We start from the raw sequence: 22,242 nt of genomic DNA on the forward strand, positions 1-22,242 counted from the left end.
TATATATATATATATATAGTTTATATATGATATGTATATGTATCATATATAAATAATTTAAGCATAGAAATGTATTCTTCCTTTTGATAGTCAACTTTTATAACCTGGGAAAGATTGAGATGTATTTACCTTTGTAGATTGGATATATATATATATATATATATATATATATATTCTCCATATGCCACACCCTATTGTGTGTGTATACACACACACACACACACACACACATATATGTATTTACACACACTAACATATATCAGGACACCCCCCCACCCACGCACCCACCACCTTTCACATTTCTTTCCCTCTAACCTTTGAACCTAAGGATACAATCTCATTTTACTTACAGGATTTGTGGCCACTAAAGCCTGGTTGTTGGCCACTGCAGTGAGATGAATGATTGTTACAACAGAGTTACAAACAAAGGAGAAAAATAGATTTTTGTGCAAGGTAATCCTTTGACAACTTAGGCTCCTAAAAGGCAAGAGAAATCACATATTTTATTTTTTTTAATAATAGTTCAAATGAGATACATTCACAGTTCATAGCAGCTGCTCCAAATATGTAAGAGTTCTTTTTTCTCCCCAAGATTCACTCAATAAAATCTTAATTAGGGAAAACCTATAATGCTTTAAAACAGAGACAAATGAGTTGCTTCAGTATGGGGAGACACACATAGGAACAGGAAATTTGCCTATACAGGACCTCTACATAAATTTCTTCTATTGATCTCTTACCATGGTTAATATTTTAATTTATTCTGAAAAATGTAGAAACTGAGATTCGGTGAAGTTAGATAATGGATTAAAAAATCCTACAACTAATTAATTTGAAAACTTTGGGTCTGTCAGATTCTCACACAGATAATGCTCTTTTCACTATACCACATAGGTTTTCCTGTTTATATAGCCTGTTTATGATTGTGGTTGTCCTGTTTATAGAGCCTCTGTGTGGTGGTAGTGATTATGCATACCAAGCATGAGAAAGATAACACTGTATTCAGAATAGATAAACTGATAAAAATATAGACTTAGCAATCAATGAGATTATTCAGCTCTACTGAATTTTTTTCTAATTGGCCCAGTCATATGTGAGATATGAAAATATTACCACCTTTTTGGAGGTCCTCCTATGTAAAACAAAATTAAATAAATTTTAGGAAAAGTCATTATTAATGACAGGAAACACTATTCCTCAGATTGAATCCACATCTACCTTACCAGATTGTCCACATATGACTGAATTACTTATGCTCAAAGACCAACTCAGGTTCTTTCTTCTTCAAGAAGCGTTTATTTGAGGGTTTATTATGGGTAACGTTTAAAACTACTAGAAAGGAATCCTTTTGAAACTGAATAACTATATCAAAACTAAACACAAATGTAGGAAGATATGAGGAAGGTTTTCATTACAGAAATTAATATGGTCAATTTAGATAATCTATCCTATAGAATACAAACTAATGACTTCTACTTTGGAAACTTTAAGAAGATTTTAACTTAATTTTATCACTATATCACCTTATCCTAAGTAAACTATGTGCCCAGGATACTATAGTTAGGGTGGGATGCCAAGGTTTTCTATATTTAAAAATGCAAAGTTTAAGCTATATTGTCTCTGAGATTTCTTCCAGCTATAGATCTGTGACTTTATATATAGCTTTAGTATTTTAAAGGGTCTAGAAGAGAATTCAATCCAAATCCATATTCACTTACATGCCTTCCACAGAAGTGGGTGCTATGAGGGAGGCAATGAAAAGTCTTCATGAATGAGATGGCTCTTAAGTCAATCATTGAGCATAAGACAGTTATATGCGACAAGTATGTGAAATCCAGCTGGAACCCTTCAGAATAGAAACAGCTGAGACCTGCTAGTGTTTTCATATTCGAGAGTCCTTGATTTGACTTTGCAGTGCGTGAGGTAGGGAGGTGTAGACAGGGACCAAAAAACAGAGCATAGATGATATTCTATAGAAAGAAGAATCTCCAAAAGTTTTTTTTAACAGAGAAGTGGCATGACTGCTGTTACTATTTAAGTAAAGTCAACATTGATACAAAGATGTCTCTCTTTTGATAAAATACCACAGCAGTGACAAGTGTTTTATGTTCGCTGAGACTGAAGAAAATTAATGAGTGTGAGAAAAGACCTAGTAAAGAATATTCTTTTCAGGATCATTTATATTATGTATAGTTTATTTATGTATTTATTTTTATTTTTATTTTGTAATTGATCACTCGTCCATGATGAGCATTATGAACATGTAAAATATGTCCACATGGTCTTATTTTAAAATGCCTTCCTTGAGTTTATTCTGTGTCTGTGCAGTGCCAATTATTTTTAGAGAAAAACTGCTCACCCATGCAAATATACACTTTTTTTTTCATAACAGAATTTGAATAACTCAGCTACCATCATGGGAAAAATAAAATAAAATGTTTTCCTTAGCTGGGCTATTTTGCCCCTTTCTGCTGAACGCACTTATATTTGGGTCCATTGGTTAAGACATATATAGAAACACAAAATTTCATAGTTTTCAAATTATGGCCTAGGAATACTAGTATTCCTAGTATTTTCTAGGAAGGTTTGCTTAGACAGAAAATAAGAAATGTTTGTGAAGAGTAAGTTGGAATGAAGGAAAACAAACACTAAAGAAGGCTTTTAAAAATGACAATTTGTAATAGAAGAGCCAAAAGATAAGCTAAGGGACATAAATGCACAGCATTTATATTATGACTATTGGGATTCGTAATATTCACATGTGCAAAGATTAAAAATAAATAAAATGGAATGCTAACTAATTAGCTGAAAGTAATTTAAACTTTCTTTGTGTACACTTAAGCTTCCTTTTTTCCTCTATGATAGTATCTCTGTTCCTTTCAGAATTCCCTCCTTTCTGATGACTCTGCTCCTACCTCAATCTCGTTTAAAAGTTAAGGACGTAAAAACGAGCTGCCTGCATCTATTCTCTTCTAAAGATATAGCTATTTTGAGTCTAGTAGCAAAAACAAACAAAAAGAACAGCTTCTTAGTCTCTTACTCTGTGATAAAGAGAGATACTGCATTTCTTTCTTTAGAACACAAATAAAGCCATATGATGGGTAAAAGTTTGAAATAATAGAATGAACTCCTATTATAAATAAAATATTTAATATAAAAACCAAACAAATACTTAAGAGGATACATGAAATCATTTCAATACAGAGACATAAAGCTTATTTTGAGTGTTTTACAAAATCGTCTAAATAACATGGGCAACATAGATAATCCACCCTATAGAATTCAAGCCAAATACTTTGTTTTATGAACCCTGATGTCCAGTTTAGCTGTCCATATTGTTGTCTTAAACTGAACCACTGCAAAATAAATTCACTTTGTGTTGTGTAAATATGTCCAACTATCTGTAATATTAGCCTATAGCTATTGCTTTAGTGTCTTCCATTTCTTCCTCCAGGTTCTGTGCAACTTAAATGCAGACAGATGCTGTCCCACACATGCTTTCTATCAAGGCCTAGTGGTAAAAATGCTCAAATGTTTCTAGTGCGGCATATTGTTTTTCTCTAAACATATTCATTAACACATGTAAGTACATCAGTACAAATAAAATCAATTGGTAAATGAAAACCAAAATACATCCTTGATAAACACATTGGTTTCTTTAAATAAAACTCTAAAAATATTCAGGTATTTTTTTTCAAATGCAACCAATTTCACCTACTGTAAATTTTAAAATGTGCTTCTTTTACTCAAAATATTAAAACAATTGTTTCATACACTTGGAGAATGTTTCACAAAACACTCTGCTTTGTTTTAATGTTATAGTATCCCTTTCTATCCTAGCATAGCCACAGAATAGAAAATGTGGTTTGTGGGTTTGGATTGTTTCCATTTCATATTCTTACATATGATTTTTTTAGAGTATATTTTTTAAAGTTTATTTATTTATTTTGAGAGATACGGAGAGAGAGAGAGAGAGAGAGAGAGAGCTCAAGCAGGGGAGAGGCAGAGAGATGGGGGGAGAGAGAGAATCCCAAGCAGGCTCTGCGGTGTAGCAATGAGACTGACAAGAGGCTTGATCTCACTAACCATGATTTCATGACCTGAGCCAAAATTGAGTTGGATGCTTAATTGACTGAGCCATCCAGGCGCCCCAGAATCTATTTCAACGTGCAATTTGACAATCAGAGTGTTAGAGGCAGTTGATGTAAGTGTGTCAACAAATCATCATACCTCATGTGTAATCTAACTATGCCTCTCAGTTCTCTTTTGGAACAATTAGAAGCAGGTCGTATCAAGTCAGTACACATTTCAGAGTGGGTTTTGAAACCTGGCCTGAGAATGAATCTGGACTGTATTATCTACTGATATTATGATTTAGGGCAAGTTATTTAAAAACTCTAATCCCTGGTTTCTGCATCTGTAATATAGGGATAACAATACTTCATAAGATTGAATGAAAAGTGGAGTGAGATAAATCATGTCTAGTGTTTTTAGCATAATATCTCACCCATGATAAGTTAGCTATTTTTTTAACACAGCTGTCATATGGCTGATTTTATTCAAGTTCTCCAATGTTGGTTTTCTCTCACAAACAATAAAATAGCATCAAGTTTTAGTAATCTAAAACTGCCCATGTTTTAAGTAATACAATGAAACAAAAATTGCCATCTTTTTGTTACAAAGCAAAAGGATTTAGCATTAGAAAGAGAATTTCGCATGTGATAAAGAGCAGGAGACCAAGCAACCTGAATTATCTCCCTAGGCATTTCATCCTTCCCAGACTTGCCTCCAAATGACTGCTTTCATTATCATACAGGCCCCAAGTATTATGCTGTCCCATATTCAAAGTTCTGCCACACTATGAACAAAATATGTTGCCTTTGTTTCCCATTTGGTTTTGACCTAAGATAGAAATTTCCAAACTACTTTCACTCAATACTAATCCTGAGCAAAACTAGTAAGGGAAAGAGGAAATATAAACAATATAAGAATAGCCCAGTCTAAAAAGTACTGCTTTCTTATGCTAGTGTATCTAATTTAATTTCTTAATGCTCAGCTCTTTTCCCAAGAAAACATTAACCATGTATCTGAGAGGAAAACCCAGGCTAATCTGAACATAGCTAAGAAACAGGCAGAAATCAATACATGTATTACAAGGGAAAGTCGGGGCACCTGGGTGACTCTGTTGGTTAAGCGTCCAGCTTTGGCTCAGGTCATGATCTCATGGTTTGTGAGTTCGAGCCCCGCATCGAGCTTTGCGCACTAACAGTGTGGAGTCTGCTTGGGATTCACTCTCTTTTTCTCTCTCTCTTCCCTCCCCCCACTCTGTCTCTCTCTCAAAATAAATAAATAAACTTTTTTTTTAAAAAAAAGGAAAATCAGTGTGGTTATTTTTTGTCCACTGAAGGGAACCTTGAGTTGATGTATTCACCTGGATAGGTATGACACAAAATACACATAACCTCTATCAATAGATCTCTTTGGAGGCTGCTTCTAATCCATTTAATCAGATTAGGAAGCGTACAAGAGTGTTTCAACCAAAGTGCTCAACGAAAGTTCTTCTGGAGGGAAATGGTTGCTCTTCTCTATCATGCTCCCTTCTTTGCCCCTGCCTTTCAAGGTTGCTCAGTTAAGATAACATATGAATATGGGCTGCCTAAGGAACAGATGTGCACATTTTGTGTGGCCAGAAGGCTTTCTCATGTGTGAGCTGCCCCATGCAAGAGTTCCTCCTGCTCTTCTAACGGGCAGGAAGCCAAGAGAAGAAACAGGTTTTCTGAATGACTGTGATTCTTACACTCCCCCAAAAGACCCTTTTAGAGATAAAATTCGCAATAATGGCAGCCACCATTTATTGAGCTTTTAGAATAGACGCAGAGGTAAGTACTTCACACTCATTATATGATGTAATAACCCCCTGAAATATCATTATCCTCTAATAAAATTGAAGTAAGTTGCTCCAGGTCACAATCCTATTAAGTGATCTGTTGAATTTGAATTTTGAATTTTGAGAAAATAATAAAGCTTCTGTCTCTTTCAGTATTCATTTAATCACTTATAACTATTTATTGATGCATAAGTAATATATTGTGTAATATTTCTAGGTATTGAAGAAACAGTTGTGAATAATACGGATGTCACTCAGGTGGAGGGTAAATTCACACATAAATTACATCACGTAATTCCTGGTAGTGTTATATCCTTTTTAGAAATTAAATTAGGATTAAGAAATAGATAAATACTATGGCCAGAGTGAGGGGAGACACAAGATAGAAATGAAACAAGAGAAGAATATGGGAGAAAAGCATTCCAAGGAGATTAAGAAGTTACTCTGAGTCAAAGTTCAAAAAAAAAAATGAGCTTAGAGTTTTTAAGGGGCACAAAGGACAGGGTGGAAAAAAAGCATAAGGCAAGACTCCACATTGTTTTTTTCTCTTCTAAGATTAAGAAAATTAAAGAGTATAATTTACTAAATGATTTTTGATTCTGAAGCTCATATTCTTTTGTGTTACATTTCAATGTTCTATTAGCAAATGTTAGCAGCATACTGTTCAGTCATTTTTGGGTTTTGTTTTCCCTAACTGCTAAAAAGATGCTATACTTTAAAGGGTTTACTTTGGCTTTCTTCTAATATATAGTCATATCCATGGGTACAGTCTAGGAAAATAAACCATGCCTGCAAGAGTGGAAAACCAAATTGCAAAAAATATTATCAGTTTGGGGTTCTCTATCTCAAATCATTATTTATGTTCTCTATCTCAAATTATTAACTTTTAACTCGTTCAAATGACTGTATCAAGCAGTGAATCATTCGTTTTCTTAAAATGATTTGTCATTCTATTTCCATGAAAATTTGTGATGCCTAAATAGTGCTTGTTTCAACTTACACAAGCAAAATCGATTAAATATACCTATAAAGAAGTTACATATTTATTAGAAATAATAACAGAAATATGTGATCTTTAACATTCAGTTATAACTCAAGTAATAAGTTTGCTGTTTACAATAAGTCCAAATTATTTAATTCAGTTAATTTACTTTAATTTCTATACCTGGGACTCTTCTCCATAAACCAGTAATAGCAATTATGTCATAGTGGAACTGGTTTTTGTTAGAGTAAATTTATTAATTCTTGTACTACTGTCTCCTTACTCAGCTCTGATACTCTAATGTGGAAATGCAATGCTTTTATTATTTAATTACAATGGGCATACTTAAAAAACTTTCCAACCAAGACTCACATTACTGAGTAGGAATGTTTTCACTTCTCACTGTGTTTAGTTTGAGGGAGATGGATTTCAGCACATTGATTGAAATTCACTAATTTGGAAATAGACTGCATATGACCTAATGAAATGTTACTTGAAATACTGCGGTTAATTAACCATTATTCAATGTTAAGCTGAAGGACACCTGGGAAACATGCAGCAGAATAAAATATGTCTCAGAACCATAGTGCCTAACAAACTTACATTGAATGAAATGTACCAAAAAGTTGAGAGAGCAAGGATGATTCTGGATAGGCACTGAGAAGTATGTTACTCAGGGACCACTTGATGACTGTTTCCGAACTCAGTCATTGTCAAACCTCTGACGGGGCAGGTTTGCCAGATTTTAAACAACTTATGTAAGTGAAAAGTTCTAATTTGCCAAGACAAATACATCAGGCTATGGTTTGTAGAGTAAGACTCTTTCTTCTCTATGTTCCTATGTAGAATTTCTTTAAATAGTTAGCTTTGTTTAAAACTGACTTGAAGATGGAATCATGAACAGTTTTCAGGAGAAAGTTTATAACTTAAAGAAGAAAATGATACTTTATCTAGTTTCAAGAGATAATATGAAGAAACTGGAAGTGAGATAAGTGTTCACAATATTGATTGAATATATTCAGATATGATCTAAGGAAAAAAAGGTGAGATCTGGATCACTTATCCTGAAGAGCATAAATATAAGCATTAAAGGATTATTTTATTAAGAAAGCTTTAGCCTATCGACTGGATAGATTTTTTGCTGCATTTTATTTAGGACCTTATCTTAACTACCTAGAAATGACATCATTGTCTATAGGGTTACAAATGTGCAACTTGGCTTTGGAATTACTTGGAATCAATGTCTGAAATGTCAGCAAAATTAAGATGTCGAAAAAAAAAAAAGAACCACTTTCCCCCCCTACAAGTCAGTGTTATATATGCTCTTTTATGTGCAAGAAGACAGAGCCCTTTATCTGGGTAAGAGCAAGATTTGCTATGCTCTCAAATTTTAAACATTAATTAAAATATAATTTATAACTAATTCTGGTAAAGTTTATTTATTTATTTTATCTAAAGGGTTGTGCTTTGTTTTTCCAAGGATCGTTATGAGTAAGAGTCATTGCCTCTCAGGGCTTGGCAAATCCCAAAGCTCTGTCTCTCTCTTCCCCTCCCTTTTGGTTCCCTTTCTTTTTATCTCTCACTCTCTTTCCTTTAATTGGCTCTAATATAAAACTGAAGTATATCTGGTAAATAGTGTTTCGTGTTCTCTGTTTCTAATTTAAAGCATGCCTGAGTGGTAGACTTTTTCTTTTCTTTCTGTAAATAAAAAATAACAAACAGAACCCTAAGTTGACTTTTTATTTGGTTCTTGGTTTTTATTAGGATGGGCCAGTACCTCTGAATTAACAAACAGAAAAAAAAAATGTCACCTCTACCAAAGACTAAGCAGAAATGACTGTAGCAGGAGGAACTGAGTTAAGAAGCAGAAAAGAGATATTGATAGCTTTTTCATAACAATGATGTATGTGAAACATCAACTCCTATAGGATGTTTCCAGGTTGGTGGTAAGAAAGCTAAATTTCCAGTGCTGTTGACTATTTGAACATGCTTAATTAACCATTCAATTCAGTATTTTCTGAAGTGGTTTTGACCTTTCTTCAACCTACTTACAAAGTATCCTATATTGTTTTACACAGATTCTTCTACTGATTAGAATTTTAAGGAATTTTAAGTTCTTTGTCAATGGAGACAAAGAAGGCCAGACAAACTCAAGGGACTTGTTGAAGGTCACAGATAAGTCATGGGAAAGTCAGTCTTAGAAATAAGCTTCCAAGTCAGTTCATGCCTTTCATTTCTCAAAAATGTATTAAGTGCCTACTATGAGCAAGGTCTTGTGCTAACCCCCGGGATGGGTTTTAAAAAACGCAGAGATGATTTGTGCTCTCACAGAACTAACTTCATGATATTCTTTCCACTACTTGTTGCTCAGTGGATAGTTGTTTTTGACGGATAGTGGCTTTTACTGTTTTGAGGAATATATAGTAGAAGTGTCTTAAAATAAAAGTCTAGACATTCTTTAATATGGTTTCAAGTACTGAGTAAGCTAGATGGTATCTTGTGGGCATAAAGAGTTTACTCATTTTTGAGTAACTTAAGTTTTTCTAATATGATTATACTAATATTTTACTTATAAAATTTTTCACTCGTTTACTTATTTTTCTACATGAACATAACAATTTCTTTATAAATGTCATACATACAAAACTAAAAATTGTGTCCTTCGATTTTGTTTTTAAAGTGCCCATATTGTTATAATAGGCCTATCAGGGCTAAAAACTTATATAAAAATCTTTTAATGGACTAATAAGAAAGAGTGATAACTATGCCAATAATAGTGTTTCCAAATTAGACACTCCACTTAGCACTGAACATATACTGTGTCAGTCCTTATACCAAACCTGTGATATAGATACCTATAGAGTTTGCATTTTAAAGATATGAAATTGAGGATTACAGAAATGAAAGAACTTGCTACATTGCAGGTGAGTGACAAAGGTGGGTTCTGAGACTAAAGGTGCCTGTTTAGAGAACATACTCCTATGCACTGTTGTGTAAGGAAGGATGTCGAGATATATAAAAAAGTATGTAGAATGCTACACCTGGGTCTTACTTGAAGGGGGGTTTTCACATTTTATCTAAAGCCTAAGAATGTATAATTAAAAAAGAAAAATTAATTGGTACTTTTACTTCATTTTGTTTAAACTCTCCATTTTTAAAAGGTAATTAAAGTCAAATAAAATTACTAAGCCAAGTAGAAAGAACACAAATTGGGAGGAAGTCTGGATAACTTAATTAACTACTTAAAACCAGCTAATCTCTTCACTGATTGTTTACAGTTTTTACCTGTGGAAATTTTACCCATCATTTAACACTTATTTCAGTGTTAAAGTGAGATTATTGCCTCAGGAATCTTCTGATTCTATGAGTCAGAATGAGTCTTTCCTTCCTCTGTCTTCCCATAGCTCTTTGAACCTCCACAGTAGCTTTTTTTTTTTTTCTTTTTCCACTTTGGATTACTATCAGATAGGGATAATGTTATGGGGCACCTGCATAGCTTGGTTGATTAAGTGACCAACTTTTTTTTTTGTTGTTTAACATTTTTAGAAGTTTAATTATTTTTGAGGGAGACAGAGAGAGCAGGGGAGAGGCAGAGAGAGGAGAAAGAGAGAAACCCAAGCAGGCTCCATGGTGTCAGCACAGAGCCCAATATGGGGCTAGATCTCATGAATCATGCGATTATGGCCTGAGCTGAAATCAAGAATTAGATGCTTAACCAAGTCACTCAGGTGCCCCAGGCAACCAACTTTTGATTTGGGCTCAGGTCTTGATCTCACAATCTCACAGTTGTGAGGTCAAGCCCTGTGTCAGGCTCCTCGAGGGTGTAGAGCCTGCTTGAGATTCTCTCTCTCCCTCTCTCTCTGCCCCTCCCCCGCTTGCATGTATGCTCTCTCAAAAAAAATTTTTTTTAATTTGTTGAAAGAATAGAATAGATAAGGGTAATATTAGATGACTATATAGTTCAGTCTCTATGCCTACATGTTGGATACAGTCCAATGACACAGTTAGTACCTCTTTCTTACCATTTATTGAGAGATTGCTATAGGCCAGGTACCATGTAAGGTTTCTTTGCCCAGTATTTTAAACATTATGACTCATTACAAAAACAAACGAACAAACAAACAAACAAACAAAACCCCTGACGCTTACTGAAAAGCAGAACCAGGCTAAATCCATACTATTAGTAAGTGCTGATGGCAAGATTTGAATATATCCCATATTTGTAATTACTGTATTACACTATCCATTAAAACTAACATAAACCTGAAATCAAGTACACATTTCTCATTTTCACACACCATTTAATATCTTTTTTAGTTCATTATAGAGAATGAACAGTTAATTGCAGTTTTTAAATAAACTTTTAGCATAAGCAATGTAATTGAAAATCTTAATTTTTCTTTAATGTAGAAGCCAACAACCAAATTCTGTATACTGTCAAGACACTCATTGGCTTTGACAAGGTTTTGCCTATGTAGCATGTTATATATCATTTATAAAAGAGTGACATTTTTAGCAAATAAGAGATACATGGATTTATTGCTTACAATACTCTTGATTAAAAAATCTGCTTTCTTTCTAAAAAAAAATAAGGCCTATTTACATTGTAATATGAGGACAATATTTGGGGCAACAAAAATTTCTGGCTTCTCTTTTAAAATGAAGTATGAATCTACAGATTGTATTTTTAAAGCTAAAGTACTTAGCATATGTATACATAATTCCAGCTTAAAAAAATGTTTTTTCATACAGAAAATAAACTCTGAAGTTTTAAGTTTTAAGACTTCAAGTAAAAATGAAAATTACTCGTATTAGTTGAATAGTGTTTGCATTAAAAAAATTTTTTTTTAATGTTTATTTTTGAGAGAGAGAGAGAGAGAGAGAGAGCATGAACAAGGGAGGGGCAGAGAGAGAGGGAGACACAGAATCTGAAGCAGGTTCCAGGCTCTGAGCTGTCAGCGCAGAGCCCGACGCTGGGCTCAAACGCATGAACCATGAGATCATGACCTGAGCCGAAGTTGGCCACTTAACGCCTCCAATAGTGTTCGCATTTTTAAATAAAACATACCTAAATATAGGGACGCCTGGGTGGCTCAGTCGGTTACGCATGGGACTTCGGCTCAGGTCATGATCTCACGTCTGGGAGTTGAGCCTCGCGTCGGGCTCTGTGCTAACAGCTCAGAGCCTGGAGCCTGCTTTGGATTCTGTGTCTCCTCCTCTCTCTGCCCCTCCCATGCTCATCCTCTGTCTCTATCTCTCAATAATAAATAAAGGTTAAAGATAATTTTCTTTTGAGAACCTAAATATAGATATAAAAATATTAAACCAAACCTAAATATAGATATAAAAATATTAAACCAAAAATTTTCTTTCAATTCCTAATCAATAATAAAGTTTTTCTGTATAGATTGCTTTTAGTTTGCAAAATACTTTCACAAATGCTAACTTTCCTGACACTGAAATTATGTATTTTGATTTTAAAAGTATTAATTTTTTAATTCTAATCCTCTTTAGTAAGTTACTCCTCATTCATAGACTTGGGTTTGGAAGTAGCATTACAGATCATTAGGTCTAACCAGGTATGGGAATACCCCATTTCAAAATTCTGATTAGACTGACATCTAATTTCTGTCTGAGTGACAGGAAGGTCAATAGGTCAATTGGGGTTCATTATATTTTGTTTAGCTGTTAGAATTTTTTTTATAAATTGAGTCAAAATTTTTTTTTGTTATTATATAAACTCTATTCCTAATTACAGTAATTGATATTCTTGAAGTCATCTGTTGTGCCCCCTATTTTTTGTCTTTTTCTGGCTTACCATTTTTGATATGTTGACTCCCTGATCAGTGAACATTATTTTCTTCAATTGCTTTACTATCCTAATAAGCCAATTCTTATAACACCCTCTTTCCTTTACAAAGTCAGTTCATAATGGACAGAGTAAATGACTGCTCTGATTAGAGATTTGGCATTGGATACTTTTCATTTATTGGGATAATTTGGCTTGTAGCATTGTTTTCACTTGGCAGTCCCACTGCTTCCTCATTAATTCACAGCAAGCATTTGGTCAACTAAATCATAGACTCAAAAAAGCTTTGTCAATTTTGCATTTGACTTTATGGAATTAGTGTAGGAGTTTAGTTACATCCTTGCTAAATTCAAACTTGTTTGGGACCATAAGACTTGGTATTCTAGGAGACCATTGTTCTCTTTTTGACTACAGATATTGGCATGCTATATAATTGTTATTCTTCTTAACTTCATGTCATTCAGATATTTAATGTGCTTGAATATTTTGGCTTATTATAAGCAAAATTAAAAAAAAGATTATTTAATCTGAAGAATCTCTGTTGTATTAGTTTTTTTTTTTTTAATTTTTTTTTCAACGTTTATTTATTTTTTGGGACAGAGAGAGACAGAGCATGAACGGGGGAGGGGCAGAGAGAGAGGGAGACACAGAATCGGAAACAGGCTTCAGGCTCTGAGCCATCAGCCCAGAGCCCGACGCGGGGCTCGAACCCACAGACCGCGAGATCGTGACCTGGCTGAAGTCAGACGCTTAACCGACTGCGCCACCCAGGCGCCCCTGTATTAGTTTTTAAATCTACAGAGATAGGTGGTCTCCTAAATGGTAATTAAAAATTTACTCCACCTGCGCTGTATCTAGTCACAGTTTTAGAAATACTACAATAAGGAATTCAGGAAAATTTCACTGAGGAATTGATGTTCAAGTTCAGATCTGAAAGATGAATAAATTTAATTAGGCTGGGGTGGAAGGATAGGCAAGATATTCAACTATAGGATCCATTAATGATTTTGATTTTATATAAATTACAGCAGAAAGTTTAAGCTTTTTATTTATTTTTTTTTTAATTTTTTTTTCAACGTTTATTTATTTTTGAGACAGAGACAGAGCATGAACGGGGGAGGGGCAGAGAGAGAGGGAGACACAGAATCGGAAACAGGCTCCAGGCTCTGAGCCATCAGCCCAGAGCCCGATGCGGGGCTCGAACTCACGGACCGCGAGATCGTGACCTGGCTGAAGTCGGACGCTTAACCGACTGCCCCACCCAGGCGCCCCTTTTTTTTTTTAATTTTTTTTAAGTTTAAGCTTTTTAAAGCAAAGGATGACAAAATCATTTCTGTATTTGATCTAAGCTTTGAAAATATTCTGGCTTGCATTGTTTAGAATTCAATGAAGGTGGTAAAGGGGAACTTCCTGAGGCTAGTTAAGACAAGGTCGGTGGTGGTGGCAGCAGAGACAAACTGGATCCATTGGAGGGCTGTTAGGAGGTGAAATCCAGAGTATAAGGAAGAATGATTAGGAAGAAAGTTGAGAAGGTGCCACAGATTGCCCCTAACTCAACTAGATTGCTGGTGGTGGTAATCTTGAAGATGGGTCACTCTGGGAGAAAAACTGCTTTGAGTTAGGAGGAGGTATGTATTATGAATTTTTTTCAAGCATATTGATATTCAGATACTTTTGAGATGATGTATTTGAAGAGCCATAAAAAGATATATACTCTTTGACCAAAAAAATTCCAAGTCTCTGGGAATGTAGCCTAAAAAAATAGTGCCAAATATGGGAAAAGTTATGGCTTAAAATGTCTGTACAGTGTTTTTTATTAATAGGAAAAATTGGAAGTAATGTTACTATTTAAAACATGGGACAATTTAATAAACTTTTGTCAGCTTACACAATGGAATATTATTTAGCCAAGTAAATAAGTAAATAATAAACTGAAGAGTTTTAAAAACTCTTTAAGGACATGGAAAGAATTATATAATGCTAAATTATAAAAATAGTTAAAATACTTTGCAATTAAAACTGTAAAAAATTAATATGAAATAAAACTACAAAAATCTAAGAAATTGCTCAATAGGATATTAAAATTACAGGTTTATATATTCTTGTCTTTATTTAAGAATTAGTAACATGCTTAATTTTTTTTATTTTTTAAAAAATGCAAATTTAAGTGCAAATCTTGTTTCTCAAGATTATAGTTTGTTTTAAAAATACATATTTTGGGGGTCCCTGGGTGGCTCAGTCCCACCACTTCAGCTCAGATCATGATCTCATGGTTCATGAGTTCAAGCCCTGCATGGGGCTCTCTGCTATCAGTGCAAAGTCTGCTTCAGATCCTCTATCCTGCTCTCTCAGCCTGTTCTCCCTCTCTCTTTCTCAAAATCAATAAACTTTAATAAAAAATTAAAAATTCATATTTTTAAGTTTATTTATTTATTTTTGAGAGAGAGAAAGAGTGCATGCACTTGTGTGAGGGCCAGAGGGAGAGGGAAAGAGAGAATCCCAAGCAGGCCCCATGCTCAGCACAGAGCCAGCATGGGGCTCCAACTCATAAATGGCGAGATCATGACCTGAGCAGAAATCAAGAGTAGGACTCTTCACTGACTGAGCCACCAGAGCACCTCAAGTTTGTTTTTATTTAAGGAATGAATTCTTTTTCCTAAGGTTAAAAATATTTAACAGTCATACCTTTTTTCCCCAAGATTTGTAAAACAGTCTTAAACAGCTCTTATGATTCCTATTTTATGCCTTCAGGATAGAGGCTGACCTCCTTTATATTCAGTCATAGTTGTTAAGTTTTATGTTAAAAAAAAAGAAACTTGGCTAATATTACTTTAAAAAATTTTTTTTAAAGTTTATTTTTGAGAGGCAGAGACAGCGTGAGTGGGGGACAGGCAGAGAGAGATGGAGAGAGAAAATTCCAAGCACACTCCATGAGGTCAGCACAGAGCCTGATGTGGAGCTTGAACTCATGAAACCATGAGGTCATAACCTGAGCTGAAACCAAGAGTTGGAGGCTTAACCAACTGAGCCACCCAGGTGCCCCTAGTTACATTAAATTTTTTTTAATGCTTATTTATTTTTGAGAGAGAGAGATTGCAAGTGGGGGAGGGGCAGAGAGAGAGAGAAGGAGACACAGAATCCGAAGCAGGCTGCAGGCTCTGAGCTGTCAGCACAGAGCCCCATGTGGGCTCAAAATCACGAACTGCGAGATCATGACTTGAGCCGAAGTTGGGCGCTTAAGGGTCCACGGAGCCACCCAGGCGCCCCACCACTAGTTATATTTAAATTAATCCTTTCCATGTGTTGGTATGTTATGGTGTGGTAGATACGTAATTTTCGTGAACTAAAAATCTCTGAGTTCTAGGAGTACTGCATAAACTTAATGGCAATTAGCCGTATCATTTAGTTCCAAGAGCCAAGACAGTCAGATTTTAAAATGTAGTATTTTTAAATTGTAAAGATTGCCTTTAGAATTAGAAAAGATATGAACTATATTTTTGTGAAACTATTTAGTCGTTTTATTATACTAAATGAGAATTTGAAATTTTAATTTTATTTTGTGTGGTATTTTTTTACATTTATTTATTTTTGAGAAACAGAGTGAGACAAAGCATGCATGGGAGACGGGCAGAGAGAGAAGGAGACAGAATCTGAAGCAGGCTCTGGGCTCTGAGCAAGCGGTGAGCACAGAGCCTGATGTGGGGCTTGAACCCATGAACTGTGAGATCATGACCTGTGCCAAAGTCGGACGCTCAACCGACTGAGGCACCCAGGCACCCCTATTTTGTGTTTTAAATTCACTAAATATTAACCAAGATTTATTACCATATTTTACCAATAAAAGTTTGTTAGCATCAGCAACATTGCTTCACTTTGTCAATTAGCATAAATTATATATCACTATGGACCAGAGGACTCTAAAAATTATCACTTTGGAAAATGATTTATTTTCTATTTTTAGAAGAGATATTTTTAATCTATTATGCAATCATAACAAAGTTTTTCCTACTCCAAACATAGTATTCATTTAAAAAATCTTGTGTAAGCTAAGAGTATATATGAGTAAAGACATGAAGTTTTAATAAGCTGTATGTAAGCATCTGATATGACATAACTAATTACAAATGCATTGAGAACTGGCAGTTGGTTTTCTCAAAAACCTTTTGGTAACTTGTTGCAAAATATAGTATAGTAAATATAATTCTTTAAGAAGTGTTTTCCATATTTTAGGATAAAAATTCCTTTCAACTGACTTTTTTTTTTTTAATTTTTTTTTCAACGTTTATTTATTTTTGGGACAGAGAGAGACAGAGCATGAACAGGGGAGGGGCAGAGAGAGAGGGAGACACAGAATCAGAAACAGGCTCCAGGCTCCGAGCCATCAGCCCAGAGCCTGACGCGGGGCTCGAACTCACGGACCGCGAGATCGTGACCTGGCTGAAGTCGGATGCTTAACCGACTGTGCCACCCAGGCACCCCTCAACTGACTTTTAATTAATGCTTAATTAGCTTTATTCAGAGTGGAGTTTTTTAAAGTCAGTTTCTAATCATGCCTAGATGATGTTATAAATTAAAAGTGCCATTAAAAAGTTTCCATGTGGATTCCTCAAAGTAACTAATCTTGAAGATTTTTAAAAAGGCGCAGGTTTCCAAAAATACCAGTACAGTTCTGATGCAATCTCTACATCCTGTGATTTTGAACCCATGAGAGACAATGGTTGGTTGGTTTGTATATTCTTCGATGCACTCTGAATACTTGATGGACTGTGGGCCAAAAGCTGGTGCTCTGGTATATCCAGGGGCTTGATAATTTCCAGATTTGGATTATTGTGGTATGCTACTACTCTAGCTGATTCTGAAGCTGCTAATGCTCCAAGACAATTGTTGGAGGAGAAAGAGGAAGATAATGACAATGGTGATAAAGCTACCATGAAATACAGCTACTCACTCTCCATACTGCATTTTATAATTACTTGTGATCAAGTTATGAAAACCATTTTAACGCATAAAATACTGCATGCAAATTTTGATATTTACTTTCCTATCAGTTAAAAAAATCATTTGTTGATTGTCTAAATCAAGAAATTGGAGGGGCGCCTGGGTGGCGCAGTCGGTTAAGCGTCCGACTTCAGCCAGGTCACGATCTCGCGGTCCGTGAGTTTGAGCCCCGCATCGGGCTCTGGGCTGATGGCTCAGAGCCTGGAGCCTGTTTCCGATTCTGTGTCTCCCTCTCTCTCTCTGCCCCTCCCCCGTTCATGTTCTGTCTCTCTCTGTCCCAAAAATAAATAAACGTTGAAAAAAAAAATTTAAAAAAGAAATTGGAGTTGACTCTCCTTCCCCAAAAAAGAAGTAAATTTCAAGTAAAATTCAAACTGCAATCTACCTATATTAATGATGACCCCCCCCCAAAAAACAAGGAAAAATAACCGAACCATAATATATTTAGGTTATTATTATTATTAGATAATATGTATTATTCCCATTGCCACATTCCCATTGGTTTCTGTAAGGTACCATGTATACTGACACTAACATTGACCTAGAAGTTGAAAATTCAGTTAATAAGCTCTATAATATTTGATAGTTTCCAAAACAAATACAGATACATTTACATATTGATTTTGGCTCTCTTCTTGCCACATGACTTCATACTTAGGCTTCAGATATTTCATCATTCTCTGCTCTGTACATTTTATAAAGTCAAGGTAAAATCAATATATTTCAGATTATTCTAAATGTTCAATTTATTTTAAACATTATAAATCATCTATTCCTATATTTTATCAGCACATGACATAAACATGCACAAGGCACTGCATTCACCAAAGACAATTGATAAATTAAAAAATATTTTACATGTACTTACTTGAAATAAAAGAATATGCCAAGTGAGATAAGCAATGATGCAATAGATAATCCATGTCCAATTATAGTCAGGTAAAACAAATTCAGTGCAGTCTACAATTGGTATGAATAAAAAAACAATTAAGATTCCTATCAATACGATAATCCCACATGTGTATAAACTCAAATCAATAGACCAAATTATATTTCTAAAAATATGTGTTCTACTCGCATTGCCATTTAGCTTACAAACCAATAGATACTTAAATACATCTGGAATAAAGAGTATCTGTGCAAATTTATCAAGTGACATCAACATTTATAAATTGTATGTCCTCTTAATGTAGAAAATTAGAAATCATATATTAAACCTAGGAAGGAATAATTTTATTGATCTAGGTTTTGTAATACTTGAAAGTAGCATTTTATGTTTTGAAGGACATTGACAGTTTTTACTCTATCACTTTGTGAATGTTAAATGCTATTAATTATTTTTGTTTATTTTATATAAGGCTTTCTTTCCTACTGGGTTTTTCTTTTTTCTGTAACAAATTTGAAGCCCCAAGACTAATCTCAGTATAGCAATTATAGGAGCCTCTAATCTATACAAATATGTTTTTTCACATGGTTTCGCTCTTCCTCTTTGTTTTTTTATTTTTCTGTATTCTATTTGTAACTTACCATTTTATTGCATATTTTTATACTTCTCTTTAAAATCTTCTCTGAATAAGCAAAGAACACATGATTTATAAGTATAGTGATAGCTGACATTTATCAAATGCTTACTATATACCCATGAGTTTTCTAAGAATTTTCCTTGTATTAAGTCAATCCTTATGAAAACCTTGAGGCTAGGTTTATTGTTATCTTCATTTTATATACAAGGAAACTGAGGCAGAGAGAGGTTATAAGGTTGCCTGAGGTCATATGGCTGGTAAAGAATAGGAACAAGAAATCAGGACTCCGTTCCAATCACTGACAAACTGCCTGTATATTCACACCTGTGCAAATGTATTCAGGCACTTTCTATCAAAGCTTAATTGTTGTGACAAACTGTGACTAACCTTGACTTTAATGTATTGTGTTAAAAGTGGGAATGTGAGTGAGTAACCTAGCAGCCAGTCAGGACAGCCTTCTGTTGAGGGACAGATAGAGTTGTGTACGCCCTTTTGGACTTACTTTGTTTACTTGAGCACAATTCCTGAACTTAGTTCTAGAAATTCCAATACCAATGAATATGTTCCCTTTTCTTTCCCTTTTAAAATATGTTTTCTTTGGGAAATTTGAAACTCCAATACCAACACATTGACTTGTAAATACACTATTACCTAGCAGGATTGCTTCCTTTGTGTAATGACAGAATGAATAATTATTTCCACAAAGATTTTTCTCCATTGCTTATAAAAAGGCTTTACAACACAATGGAACACTAGCTAAATTTTCTCCAATACTCTATCAGTAACTAACTTTGTAAGTAGATCATGTAAATAACATTTGAGTTCATAATTATTCCATACCTTCACTTTCTCGTGTGTGTTAAGATTACACTGGGTATAATTTGTCCATGTCCTGTTGCTCTCTGGATGTCTAAACCAGTTTCCATCTTGGTCACAGATCTTTGTAACTTTTTCTTTAATTAAAAACAAAAGAAGAAAACATTAATGCGATTAATTTAGAGTTTATTTAATGTCAAGTGGATCTGTGTATAAATCTCTGTTTCTACCTGACGGATCAAAGTCCTGAAAGTAATCAGGGCAGTGCTGCATTGATTCAGTTCCTGCGGCAACATCATTCCAGCATAACCACCCATCCCAGGTTCTGTTACAGTAAATGCCTTAAGAGAAGAATAAAAATCAGTGATTAATAATCCCTTTAGTTATACATGAAGACATAAGTCTTACTGGTGGGCTAATACTGACATGAAATACATACTACCAACTGCAAATGAAGACCATATAAAATCCATAGCTGGTAAGTTTTTCATCAAGTCATTATTGGGTTTGTTGCCAAATTAAATTTAGAAATATCCATAAAAGTGTACTGAAGAGTTTAGATTTAATTCCAGTTCTCAAAGGTGGCTATTCATTCAATAAATCAAGTAAGTGGTCTTTGATGGCTGTCCTTAACCATAAAGGTGGTAGTTACTTAGTGTCCCTATACTTAAAACTTTGTAAAAGTATGAGAAATTGGAAAATGTTGTGTTCTTAGGGCAAGGTTTTAGTATTTTCTGAGATAAACAAATGAACACCCTAACACTTGCTATTTCACAGTATTGACCCTAGCAGATATTCAGGCCCCTCTACCAAATTGTAGCTCTTACTTCCCTTCCTTCACATTTCAAATGGAGTAGAATGTAAACATTCTCATATTTTCCTTTTAGTAAACTGAAGAGAAAGATCCTCTTACATGAACAAATATAAGTTTTTTTTTAAAAAGGGATGGAGAAATAAAATGACCAATAGTCCAATGTTATAACAGTCTATAATTAAAGAAAATAATTTTTCACCTAGTCGGGCAAGTACTCATAGATAGAAGCCCAAATGTTTCATGAGATGTTTATTATTTTTTAACAGATTTGTGCCACAATCTCAGACTCAATCTAATCTTCATCGAGGTAGAAAAAAATTGTACTGGCCTGAAAGTGTAAGTAATTCTATTAAATTATTAAGTAAGTAATTCTATTAAATTCTATTAAAAAATAACTCATTTCATCTCTGTTTTTTTCTCCTGTGGTTTTCACTTATTTAAATAGTCTACATTCATATATTACTAAATAAAATGCATTTTGTGGCCTAACAGAGAAGAATTCCTTGATAGAAAGCATCTCGAACAGATCCTATCACCTGTCCAAAAGATCCCATCTAATTAATGATAACACTGGCAGTATGATAGATTACACAGGGCAGAATTTTTCACATGTGTTGTATGGCATTTGAGTGAGACAGGAGTAGGTATTCCATTAAAAGAATTTCTGTGGTCAAAAGATTTGGGAAGCATAAAGTTGAAATGAAGACAGTTCTTTCTTGCAAGACTTGCTAGAGTATTTAAAATTACAAAGTGCATTATGAAGCTCCAAGAGGAGGATTTATTACACAGTGATTCTAAAATTATTTTATCACAAAATTATTTTATTATGAAACACTCATAAAGATATTCCTATTGTTCAACAATGAGATTCGAAGACTACTTTTACATATATCTACACGATTTGGAAGGGGTTAATTCAATAATTTGAAACTTGAAACTTGGAGTTTAATGGAATAAAGTGATAAGTCAGATAAGTTAACAGAATTTGTATGCAGTTTGTGTACTGGATAATTTAACCCCTAGTGACATAATATCAGATAGTTTGTCAGTGTCTGGTATATATCCAAGATATTTTTAACTGAATAAATATCTCATTAAAAAAATGTTTGGATAGATCTATCTAAATACTTCTCCAAAGATTATCAAATTATATTGTTCCATTAGATTTTTCATTAAGAATTGTTCATTACAATTCTAAAAGTTCTAAAAGTTGTCCAATGTGGGAAAATCACTTTTTTCTCTTTCTCACAAGCAAGTTCATTTTGTCAGCTACAAATACTAATAATAACCTACTGTCAATATTTCATTTATATAAGAAACATTATATATTATACCATCAAATATTTTTCCAAAAATGTAAAGATCTTTGTATCCACTGATAATTTAGAAATATCTAAAGTCTAGGGGCGCCTG

General features: G+C 34.2%; 1 protein-coding gene across 2 annotated transcripts in view; it reads right to left on the minus strand.

The window, feature by feature from the left end:
* CALCRL (calcitonin receptor like receptor) overlaps positions 1-22,242 on the minus strand; it is a 104,552-nt gene that overhangs the window by 19,035 nt on the left and 63,275 nt on the right. For both annotated transcript variants that reach the window (XM_043577249.1, XM_043577248.1), the window contains 4 exons: positions 20,246-20,356; positions 20,040-20,152; positions 18,545-18,636; positions 351-477 (listed from right to left, as the gene is read on the minus strand). In XM_043577249.1, the coding sequence (XP_043433184.1) occupies positions 351-477; positions 18,545-18,636; positions 20,040-20,152; positions 20,246-20,356 (443 nt within the window). The remainder of the gene's footprint in view (positions 1-350; positions 478-18,544; positions 18,637-20,039; positions 20,153-20,245; positions 20,357-22,242) is intronic.

Source organism: Prionailurus bengalensis, chromosome C1, assembly GCF_016509475.1.
Source record: "Prionailurus bengalensis isolate Pbe53 chromosome C1, Fcat_Pben_1.1_paternal_pri, whole genome shotgun sequence".
NCBI classification, from domain to species: Eukaryota; Metazoa; Chordata; class Mammalia; order Carnivora; family Felidae; genus Prionailurus; species Prionailurus bengalensis.